The 12,127-nt window shown below is 40.7% G+C and overlaps 1 protein-coding gene across 4 annotated transcripts in view; it reads right to left on the bottom strand.

Annotated features, from left to right (window-relative positions):
* Positions 1-1,448: 1,448 nt before the first annotated feature.
* Positions 1,449-12,127, bottom strand: part of usp45 (ubiquitin specific peptidase 45) — a 79,793-nt gene continuing 69,114 nt past the window's right edge. For all 4 annotated transcript variants that reach the window (XM_039619448.1, XM_039619449.1, XM_031740226.2 and 1 more), the window contains exons 10-18: positions 9,552-9,633; positions 8,997-9,088; positions 8,223-8,279; positions 7,870-8,001; positions 5,652-6,318; positions 5,016-5,113; positions 4,807-4,893; positions 4,475-4,619; positions 1,449-3,357 (exon numbers count right to left, since the gene is read on the bottom strand). In XM_039619448.1, coding sequence (XP_039475382.1) covers positions 3,227-3,357; positions 4,475-4,619; positions 4,807-4,893; positions 5,016-5,113; positions 5,652-6,318; positions 7,870-8,001; positions 8,223-8,279; positions 8,997-9,088; positions 9,552-9,633 — 1,491 coding nt within the window. In that variant the 3' untranslated portion in view covers positions 1,449-3,226. The remainder of the gene's footprint in view (positions 3,358-4,474; positions 4,620-4,806; positions 4,894-5,015; positions 5,114-5,651; positions 6,319-7,869; positions 8,002-8,222; positions 8,280-8,996; positions 9,089-9,551; positions 9,634-12,127) is intronic.

Raw genomic sequence — 12,127 nt, 5'->3', positions numbered from 1 at the left:
TTGAGGTGATAAGCAGTGTCTTTTGACCTCCAGACATGGTGTGTATTATGGCATATGAAGAGTTCAATTTTTGTCTCATCTGACCAGACTATTCTCCCAGTATTTCACAGGCTCATTTAACAGATGTTCAACAAATTTTAAATGCGCTTCAGCAAGCTTTTTCTTCAGCAATGGAGTCTTGTGTGGTGAGCGTGAATACAGGCCATGACGGTTGAGTAGATTACTTATTTTCTTTGAAACACTTGCTGATTCCGGTTTTTCTGTACCTTTCTTTGCATTCAATACTTTTTCCCTGTTTGAAATGTTACCAACATCTGGTAAGAATTTCATGTCAATAGCACCTTTAGAATTATTATTATTATTATTTTTTTTAACTGAAATCGGTGATGCTTTCAATACTTATTTTACCTGCTGTGTCTATTTGGGAATCCAGCCATTTGCTGAGCATAAACAGGTGCTCATGTCCTTTCTGGAGGTTCAAACTGCAAAATTTAAGACTTATTTATTGGCATGAATGAATTGAGCCACAATCAGCAGGATTTCTGCATTATACAGATTGGATGGAGCCCACCATTTTTCCTAAAACAGAACTGAAGCATTTTATGAGAACATGTCGTGTGTTCGAAGAGGTCATGTGCAGGTGTTATTTAGTACCATCGTGTACTCTGTTGGTACAGTGTTGATGCATTTGCCCTGTGAAGAACAAAGCCTGAGGCGTGTGCAGTCCAAGCGTGTGAATGCTTGCATGTGAAAACGTGTTGAGCGTGTTATATATTAGTGAGTGCATGTGTGGCGTGGTGTGCAGCTGACAGTGAGAGCAGTAAAAATTTAACCTCCACTGCTGGTAGACGAGCTCCACAGCAGCACCTTATTAGTTTCTTAAAACTGTCTCACGCAGAGGGAGGGCGCTTTTCATTACACGAGATTAAATCACATCAAATGCCTCAGCAGCATGTCCTCCAGCCAAAAGCCACCCCCCTTTAAAAATAGACAAACGCACTTCAGAAAAGATTTACTCGTCTTGTTTGGTGGCGGTTTGACAACATGTTCTATGTTCCAGCCGCACGGCCGGGATGTCACAGCGTGTGGGAGTGAGAGAACACGCGGGGCGAATGTCTTTGGACGTTGCCCTTTTTCCTGATTCCACACCCACCTCCTTTTCACCAGCTCCCGACATGTTCTGAAGCAGAGCTGCTTTGCACCCGTCACGGCCGATAACGGGCGAAGACTGGCTGAATGTGGCACCGCGGGATCCGCAGTGACAGCCGAGGTAGGAAGAGGGAGACTGTCGACGACATCTTGCTTGGAGTAAAAAAACCCCCACAAAAAACAAAACCCAGCATGATACCAATTTAGCAGCAGAAAACATTAAATCTATTGTGATTTCTCTTCTACTACTAGAGCTGTTGCACAAGAGAAGCTTAAAAAAAAGAGAATATTGTTGAATATACTGTTCATAAATTATGTTTATTTTCATACATTATGTTTTATGTTCATTCCATAAGCAAATTTAAATCTTCTTCTGGGAGCAAGAATTTGTCTTGAGGAAGGAAACCCTGCACGCCTGGAGCACCATGAGTTTTGTATAGTCTTATATGTACAATTACATACACTCAGTACTGTTTTTGCTTACAGTAAGCAATACTGTACATAAATACCACGCATATCCCTCTTTGTATATGATTGCAAGTTGTCTTCTCACCATGCACAGGTTTCTTAACCGTGAAGAGAGGCACAGATTTTGTATTTTTTCTGTCGCAGGTGAACATAAATCATAAACTCTGATGCATACGTTGAACTCTTTTCTTTCTAATCGTTGGGCAAAGCAGGAGAAATAAAAGTAGTTGAATCTAAAATATTTTCATAGAAAAAAAAAAAAAACAGGTCATTTGTCATGGACATTTGAAGAATAGGCAATACATTCATTAGAACATCAACCCATGCACATTACAGAAAGAGGTTTTTCTTATTAGCCTTTTTTTAAAGCCTTTAAACTGTTTTCTAACATGTTTCTCTAATTTTTCTTCTTCTTTTTAATGCTCAAGCTTATTCATGGCATTAGAGAATGAAGAGCAAGTCTGTTGTGGTGCTGACTGTTTGTCTGACACTTTCGTGTGTTTGGGTGGAGCTGAAATACAATGAAGGCAGAAAAAGTGCTTTGTTGATGCGATAAACATCAAGTGCGCCTGCCTGCGGGGGGAGAACTACACCGATGACCTTGAGGGAGAGTATGTTAAAGAAACTCTGCTCAAAATTGCAGCTGAAATAAAAAAAAACAAACAAACTTGTCTTTGGCAAATTCAATTCACTGATAGTCAGACATTTATACATTCTGATTTTAAGAAAGCAATCCTTTTGAAAAAGGCTGAAGTAGAATAATGTTGTGCTACTCCTTTAAAGGTGCTGTGTGGCAACTTCAGTCAGTATGTTAAGCCAGTGTGTATCCTGCGTCAACAGAGCCAAGGCTGATTTTTCAGACTGGATGTCTCAAATGTACAAACACAGATTCCAGTGAACTCCACAGAATGCTGCTTCTCGGCTCCTCCTCGTCTATATTCGTCTTTACTGTCACAAATGATCACGTTCTCACTGAAGCCATTGCCTCACAATTCAAATATTTTGTGCGGAGCCTTTACATTCATAACACAACCAGACTACCAAGTCTGATTTAAGCTGGCGATCATTTACTGATGTGAAAATGGTACACAGCACCTTCAAACTACATTCACCGGTCTCTCACTCACCCACACAAATACACGCAGCCGACACCAACTCATAGGCGCCGGGTACAGGTTAGCATGCAGTAAAATTCTGCTTGTTTCCAGTTAGTTATTGTAGTAAACTATCATGCATTTTACATCTCAGGCACGTGACTGTGGCTGAGACAGACTGTAACATTTGAACAGCTCAGGTTCAATAACACTCTGGTTTTCACCTAGCCTCTTTTTAAAGAGCAGGCTTTTCATAGTAATGATGATAATAGTAATAAAAAACAGAACATGAATGAAAATCTCTAAGCCACAAAATAAAATCCTTTTATCCTTTATACATCTACAATATTTAAAGGTGCCAATTTAAGTAATACAAAGGTGTATACAGTGAAATCCTTCCCTTTTCTTGCCTCCAAAACACCCAAAGATACAGTAAGAGGAGTTTACAGGCTTCTGCAAAAACAACACAAAGCAAAAGGAGGTTTTCTAGAGATAAAATACTTTCTCCTGTCATGTTAGAGGATTTCCTCATAGAAGAGCAGATATGCCTGAGAGTTGAGTACCCTTGACTCTGGTACCATCTGAACTGTGGTATCGCTGACATACACCCACTGGCCCTGGGAGCTGCTGCAGGTGTCCCTCGCACCTGGGAAAAAAAACACAAACAAAACCCACAGTGTCAACATCGTGAGGCATAAAGGCTCCTCCTGGAGTCAGGGGGTGGAAATACAAGGAGATACTGGGTTACTGGGCGTAAATATTGGGACAAGCTGTCACTTCATGCTTCCATAGCAACAAAGCTAAAATAATGCTAGCCAGTAAGGAGTGCTGAAACTAGCTCAAAGTGGACTCATTGTGCTCTTCTTATTTTCTATATGTTACAATGGATGAAACTTTATATAACCCTCAAAATGCCACAAGGGGCATTTTAAACTCTGTTCTGAGAGCTTACAACACTTGATTTATGGTAACTAAGTGTGTGCCATCAAGTAAACGGACAGAAAGCCTCAAATAACAAGGTCACAGATTACAACAGGCTAACTCACTGCTATTACCTGCGTGTTATAGCAGCAAGACTGCAGAAACTAAAAAAACCTGAATACTTTTTAAAGTCTTTAATAAAAAAAAACACATTTTTAAAAAGGACCTGTAGACATGTTGGCAATCAGATTAATTTTTTACCTACTATTCTCACAAGAAAAAAAGCAAAGCACGATTATATATACAAAATAATACTTTCAAGCTTAGCTGAGTTAAAATGAAATTATTGTAGTAAGTTACTTTAATGCTTTTACATTGAGCAGCTAGAGCAGAAAGAAGAAATGTTGGGGAAGACAAACTTTCATTTAATAGAGATGTCACAAGGGCTTAAGATAAGAAATTGCTCGATTCACCAGTCTGCCAGCATTCATTGAAAAGACGTGAGTCATCGCCAACTAAAAGCTCCAATTGTAAGACATCATTTCTTAACATTATTTTGGAAGCAGCAAGGAAAACTTCTTCCTTGAGGTTTTCAGCTATTTTTCAGCTTTTCTGCAAACGTGGACACGCTATGAAAAGAGAATGAAAGAGGGAAAGAGAAAAACAACATGGTTCCAAAGAACACAAGAACTTCTATTCAACCTGCTCTTTGTGGAGGACATCTTTGAGGTTACAGGGGAGTCAGGGTTTTATTGCCGAAACACTGACTAAGCTTACAAAACCACAGAAACAAAATAACAGATAGAAGGTCTTGAAAGAGCTCAGGAGAGCTGGCCCCTGACCTGACAGGTTCTTGTGCTGTTGTTCGGTTTTCCTCTGTGGAGCGCGCACTTTTACATATGCAGTGTAGTGGCCTCCACGCATTGAGCCACTGTGTTCGACAATCCCATACAGGCTGTAGAGGACACGCTCACCGGCTGCCAGGTTCTAGTGGAAAAAAAAAGAAAGAAAGATTACCAAAAAGTAAAACTGAACTTTAAAAAAAAAAAAAAAAAAAAAAAAAAAACTACTACCAACCAAGGACTTTCATTACAAGCTGAACCAATAAAGTGATGTAGTCATGGTAAAAATCTGAAGGTGCAGGAAAGTTTTCAGAAAATTTAAACTGTAAAACCTTGCAGGACGCAGAGCAGAAAGGAGCCAGATCCAGGATCAGAGGAAAGTCAACATGGCGGTTCACCTTACGGAGGTTCATCCCTGCCTTAAAGGAGAGAAAAAAAACCAAACAAACAAAAACACACACACACACACACAAATCAACAATTAGGCTCTCAAACTTACTGTTTTCTTCAGCAAAAAAACATCAGCGTTATGGCTGCCTACCTGGTGGAAGCGTTTAAGGTGCAATGTGATGACAGGAGGCAGTGAGGATATGAGCATCTGCTTCCTAGCGCTGGTGTAAACCTTCTCCACTTTCTTATCTACGCAAACACAAAAACACAGTAATGTCAGCTTCAACTATTAACTACCTGAGTAATTTAGACAAACACAGAAGCAAGCAAAAATAATATCAGCCACTCGGTATGGGCAGTATGGACTCCTGGACGTCTGTACAAACATGAGCGGCCGTTTTAGAGCAGCAGTCTGATGTGTGAAGACGTGCGGCAGCTCATGAGAGTGAGGCATCAGATCCAAGGCCTGAGATTTTAGCTCTGTGTATGTTATGACTCACACTACAAAGAAGTGGACCGCTACAGGATTGAACTGACAATTTTCTGTGTATGTTTTTATTCTTTTTCCCCCCGAATGACAAAAATACCAACTCCACACAGCCAACTCTAAAGAATGTGAAGAATATTCATAAGGAGGATTTTGCGTGTAGCGTATAGACAACCTGTGGTCTGGGATTCAAATGTACAATAATCTGGAAATAATTTAAAATATGCTTGTAAAGAAAATGCTGGTTCCTCATCCTCAAAGCATTTTGTACTCTGCTTCCAGATGTTTGTTTTCTTTTACCTGCTGAGCTGCTCTTGCGCAGCTGCTTCATCCTACGTTCAGTGCAGCTCTCACAGAGCAGCCTGTTGTTGCCCATCAACAGCTCCACAGAGGTGAACTGGTGGAGGCAGGACTGGATGGAGCACTCCTTGGAACTGGGTGTGTAACTGTGGGACAGAGCCTGGAAGGCCCCCTGGTGGTGCTGATGGTGGAGATTGTCTCGGCTCTGTGTTTCTCCGTGCTCCTCTGGAGAACAGTGTGTGGATGGAGAGCAGTCCCCAGAGCTGAAGCTCAGGTTGACTTTAGAGACGGCGCTAACTAGCTGTTCTACAGCGCCGCCTTGCCTTGTGGAAGACGATGAAGGAGGAGATGAGGCGGAGACAGGCGTAGGGGACGGAGTGAGGGTGGAGGTGGATGATGGGGTAGACATGTGCCTGTGGCTGTGGCTCTGGATGGAGGAACGTGGCGTCCACTCGCTCTCAGAGGCCTCGCTGTCAGCGTCATTGCTGCTGTCTTGAGCACCCGAGTCTCTCTCGCTGCCGTCCGACAGGCTGCTGGCAGCCGCCATCTTACAAACTGAGACGCAGTGGGCTGATCCACCTGCAACGCCTTCATCCTCTGGTCGGTCCCCACTAAAGCCTGCTCCTTTCTCCTCCACAGAGCTGGAAGACCTCCTGCTCTGTTGCTTCTGCGGAAAGGGAGAACAAGCACATTATCATTATCATGCACACTGAAGACTGATCTTTCTGCAGGATACAGCATTTTTATTTTAAATTCTCATTCATTTAAAAAAAAAAAAAAATCATATCTGTACACAGGCATTCTAAGAGTCTTTCTAAGGGAACTCTCACCAAAGCCAAAAACCACAACAGCTTCCCATGAATACTGAAGGCAACTCCATCTAATGCATAATCATGCATTAGAAAAACAGAAACCAGTGTCAGAGAAACCAAATACCTACAGCAGTTTTCATATAAAGGAAAGAGAAAAAACAGAAAAGAAAAAAGATCATAACCAGGACAACCAGAAGCACTCTGAGAGAGAAAACCTCTGCCAAAGCAGCTCACTCTCTGGGCAGTATTTACTTTTCAGAGAACAGTATTGCATTTTCTATATATTCACTTTGTTTCCTTTGTTCTTTTTAAACGTACTTTGAGAAGTTTGTAGTTTGGTTTTGTTATTTATCCTGGTGAACCCCATTTTAATATACTTGATGTTGAGTAAGATAAGATAAGATAAGATAAGATAAGATAAGATAAGATAAGATGACCTTTATTAGTCCCACAGGTGGGAAATTTGTTTTGTTACAGCAAAAGTGCAAAGTTATGTAGCAGAAATTAGAAAACACTGGAATGCAATAAAATACAATAAAATAAAATAAAATAAAATACTATATACAACTGAGTAGGAAAATACAAAAATACAACTTCGTCAGAAGAAGAATTGCACATATAGCAGTCTTATTGCACATGTGTGGGTTTGTGTGTTTGATCAGCTGCAAAAGTCTTTATTGTGGAGTCTGACAGCAGTGGGGAGGAAAGACCTGGGAAATCTCTCCGTCCCACACCGTGGGTACAATTATTCTTTAGTTTTCTTTATTTATGTGGACATTGTTTCAATCTTTAGTTAGAAAAAAAGCTTTATTATTTTCTTTTCCTAAAACAAACAAACAAACAAACAAACAAAAACACCAAAACAATTAATGCCGTGTATTTGAATTGTTATAACTGTTACTGTAATGCATATAAAGTCAGAAGAAAATCAACTATACTCAAAATGTATTAAATAGCTCTAGCTCTTTAAATAGCATTATTAATCACTTTGACCCTGAGATCAATTTATGGACCTTGAAGGAGGTCCATAAATTGTAATATTTTTATAGTATAGTACTTTCTATATGCTGACAATACACACCATAGTTGTAAGAATCATAGTTCCTAAGTTCTAAGGCTTTTTGTCAATTTGCAGCTAATAAATCAATAAGTTGGTCTTGTAGATCTTGGTGGTTGCCATTCATGGTCAAATTTCAATGGACTGTTAACACGTATCTACACCCCGAAAAAGTTTGAGCAGAATTCATTTAAAACTTTTCATAGTATCGCGTTTACAGACAGAACAACATGCACACAAACACTACCAAAAACATAACCTCCTTGGCAGCGGTAATAATAATAATAATAATGATAGTAATAATGATGCTCAGGAAAAGGAGCAGAATAGAGCTGTGCAACAGTCTCACCTGTCCGCTCAGCTTCCTGGTATTTCTGTTGGCAGAGTGCGCTGCAGAAGGAACCTGCTCACCGTGAGCTGTGTGGCTCTCCTGCTCCCGGGTGCCCTTCCCCAGCCTACCAGGGTTGGAAGGTTTTGATATCTGAGCACAAGAAAAACGTTTAGGTGCAAAGAAAAAAAAAGTTTCAACAAGGACATTGAACTGATTTCAACAGATGAGGTTGACCATTAAAAAAAATAAAATACAGAGAAATGCACCACTAACCCAGCAATCTGTGAGATAACTACCAGTTCAAACTGTCTCAGAAAGTTAATTTTTATCCTTTAAATTATCCACAATGAATGTAATTCTCAGCAGCTCACCCTCTCCTCTATAATGGGCAAAGAGATGTCAATGAAGGCTTCCTTTACTGTGGATATCTGAAAGAGAAATAACAGCAAGTCAATGTCATGATATAAACTTTTATTCTCTTCAACAGTTAAAATCATAGTTCTGCTGCAGTCTAAGAGAAGATGACTGGAAATGCTTTCATTTCCTCTCCTCTTTCTTAGCTCCACACCTGCTGCTCTCCATCTTCAATGATACTCTTTAGTTTGCATAGAGGCATGTGCTTTGTTAACCACCCTAAGCTTCCACAATTTACTGTAAATGCCTGCTGTAAACAGTTGGTATTCGAGCTGGTCCTTGAAATGATTTATGTTTGTTTTTCCACTGACTTCCATTTGTTTCCTCTGATTAATTTTTAAAGTCTGGAATGTTTCCTGGATGTCACAGCTGGTAAAGAAATCTTGGTGCTTAGTTTTGTTGTCTTTTCATTTCTGGTTAGAGATAAATGTCTGCCAATTTCTGACTAACTGAAAAATACCAGTGCTGCTCCTGTGACAATCATTCAAAGCAAAAAAAAAAAAAAATCAAATAATTAAGGCATGAAATGTCTCACAATGAGTCCTAACTAGGTTACACAGCTATTAAAAAGCGACTCGTGTCGGAGCTGGTTGGTTTAAGAAATGCCAGCTTGTCAACCCTCATGTGCTTCATACGTTCTAATTCTACAGAGGGGAAAAAAACCCTGCAGAGCAGTGTCTGATTGGTTCTTCCCGACTATTCAGGTCCTTTGCTTTATTTCACTCGCTTACGTGCTCGCACTCTTCACACATGATTGTGTTTGTGAGCTCGCCGACAAAGATGCGGTCGACAAAGTTCATCTTCACACCTTCTTTCCCGTATGCTGATGGAGAAAACAAAAGAAACAAAAGGTTTTCTTTTATTATTTATGCATGAAAATTGACATTATTGCTGTTACAAGATTACCTTCAAAATTTTCAACACTATAATTTCCACTTTAAACACTATTAAGCATCACAATTTACAATCACTATTGAGAATTAATGAGATCAAAAAGTGCAAATAAAGGACTACTTTCACTGCTGAGACAAAGCAAGAACATGGGTCAATAAAAAGAAGTGACACAGATCAAAATTAACTATTTAAATTTATTAGCTGGTGTATAAATAACTGATTAGACACAATCAATTTTGGATACACAACTGGAAGTGCGAGCTAAAACATGAGCATGTTTATTCCTCTCTTCATGAAACTGTCCTCTGCTTCAGGAGTAAATTAACTGCATTTCCACCAAATGCCACAAGATGGAACCATTGATCTCTGCTGTGTGCCGCCTCCATACGAACCTTTGACTTGGCGTTTGGTCTCCTCGTCCGCTGTCTTCTCTGTGGGGTTGTTGAACGCCTTTAAAATGCCCGCTTTCACCCTCTGCAAATATCAAAACCAGAAAAATACTAGAAGTCACATTCGAGGTAATATTCATAAATCAAATTAATTATATAAATGATGCAAATAAAATGCATTTTTAGGGGGATATTTCTTGAATTCTCTTTATTACATCCATTAGTGACATATCACAATCTCGCCTGCAGCTGAGCCTGACAGGTATACCCATTATAAGCATCATTAGTGTAAAATAATTATTGTGCTTGTCCAAAAATGTTATCATGTAAATCATTTAATTAAATGTGCATGTTTTTGTGTGTGTGTGTGTGTGTGTGTGTGTGTGTGTGTGTGTGTGTGTGTGTGTGTGTGTGTGTGTGTGTGTGTGTGTGTGACGTCGTCTTATTGGAGGTGACATGGTCAGTGAGTGTGTTGTGAGAGAGCTGTGAAGAGGCACAGCCACAGTAAAGCACCAATCAATAGATAATTGGCCATGGTCTATGTCTGAGTCGAGACCAGTCGGCCCCCATTGTCCCGGGACCCACACACTGCACTGGCTATTTAGGTCAAAAAACCCTGTTAATCCCAGCCCGGCCAGTCTGCACCTCATTCAGAGAGCGCGGTCAAACCAGGATGTGGCTCTCCTACTAATTAATTACCAGTAACCCCCATGCCTCTCTATCTCTCTCCCCCGAAAGTAACAGCATGCACTGTCTCACACAGGATGGGCCAAAGGGAGGGGAATCTGGTCGGGGGGGCGTGAAGAGAGTTGCTGGTACAAGTGTGCAGGGGTGGAAACTAAAATGAAGACAGGGCAAAGAAGGACAGTCCATGCCCTGGGAGGGTAATACCTCCCATCTCAGCTAATTGGTGATAATTGACTGGGTCTAAATTAGCATATTCAGATCTCTGATACTAATAGCCATTAAACACAAACACTTAGGGCCTCTAAAAGGTTGGCTACACACAGTGAACACTAGCATGGCTCTCCCACTGTCTTATACATACACACACACACACAATGATGTGGATGTACTATCGCTAATACTCCATTTGTGTGGTCATACAAGTGAGAAACAAATGGGATTATTCCAGTTATGAATGAATCAACGTTTCATGAATTGATGTGTGCATCCTGTTTTTCTGTTTGAGAACACGTAATAATAATAATGCTTTGATTTTTACAAGAAACATTAGTAACTGGTATGACGTATGAGTTCATTTTTTAAAAAGGTAGTTGATAATGTAGGCCTAAAATGCCACTGTATCTCTGAATGTGCTGCATAAATGAGTTTCTGAGTCAATGAATAGCGGAGGCCATACCCCCCCTCCCTCTTTACCTCCTTGATTGGATTGGGAGACTGGCTGATGAGTGTGTGTGCATGCGTGTTTGGGAGGGGGCCGTGGGCGACCCTCAAGCACAATGGGACGGCCCTGGAGCTCATTCAGCAGCTGTGGGTTTCCCAAGATCACACAATGATGCCGGTTATGCCACTTGCAAGTCCCCTAAGTGGCACAACTGTTACTGTTCACAAGTTTGAATGGGAACAGGGGAGCAGAGCCCTCAATGGGCTGTTGTGGCCCTAATTCCTGGGCCTGGGGGGCTGACCACTAAAAACACACCATAAGGTTTGAACACAACTGCTCCTCCTTGGTTTCACACAGCCACTGGTGGGATCATCTAGGGTTTTAAGATCAGCTCAGCCTCCAATGGGCTGTTGTGGGACTCAACAAGTAAGACAATCCCTCAATTTTGCCCCATGAAGGGTTGTGGGGGCAGGGGTTCTCTGTACTTGCCAAAAAGGAAAACGCTGCCAAAGCAACAGGTGGCGATAGGTGTAGAAACATGCATGGCACCATAAAGAACAGTTTGAACACAACTGCTGGCTAAAGACGACAGCAGTTGATAGGACTAACAACAAGTAAGACAATGATTAGCTCCTCATGGCTTTTGAAATAAACACAGTGGCAATCCCGCTGGAGCTAAAAATCAACCATCTGACTTATTCTGATGCATTTTTTTAACTTAATTATTAGCATGTGAGATTGAACCATCATCATCAAGTTACTAATGTGCATTTTTTTTTAAGCAATCGAGCTGAGTGTTTGAGCAAACTTTAAAAATCAAGCACCTCTGTGAGGTTGTACTTTGTGTTATCCATCCAATTTAGGTTTGGATATTTATATGTTGACATGAGGTGTGATCATAAAGTTTGTTACTCTGCTCATACAAAAAATAAATAAATGAATAAAATCCATTAAATTTGTCCACTTTCCCCTTCAAGGTCGACTCCCTGATCACCACCTTTAGCTGTGCGGTTAGTTTTCAGTCATGGAAGTCCTATTCTGATCATTTCCACTTTGAATCTGCCAGATTCAAAGTAAACATCAACTTCTGTGTCTAACTGACCTGATGCTTTTTCTCACTGGCAATAAGAGCTGAGTCTGCGGCTATGACCCAGAGACCAAACAGCACTCTTCACTGAAAGAGTCTGCAGCATCCAAGACTGAAGGCAGCAGCAGCATGACCAGAAGCACG

Source organism: Oreochromis aureus, linkage group 11 (genome assembly GCF_013358895.1).
Source record: "Oreochromis aureus strain Israel breed Guangdong linkage group 11, ZZ_aureus, whole genome shotgun sequence".
Classification (NCBI taxonomy): Eukaryota; Metazoa; Chordata; class Actinopteri; order Cichliformes; family Cichlidae; genus Oreochromis; species Oreochromis aureus.
The sequence above is the reverse complement of the archived record's forward strand: the minus strand, read 5'-3'. Positions and strand labels throughout refer to the sequence as shown.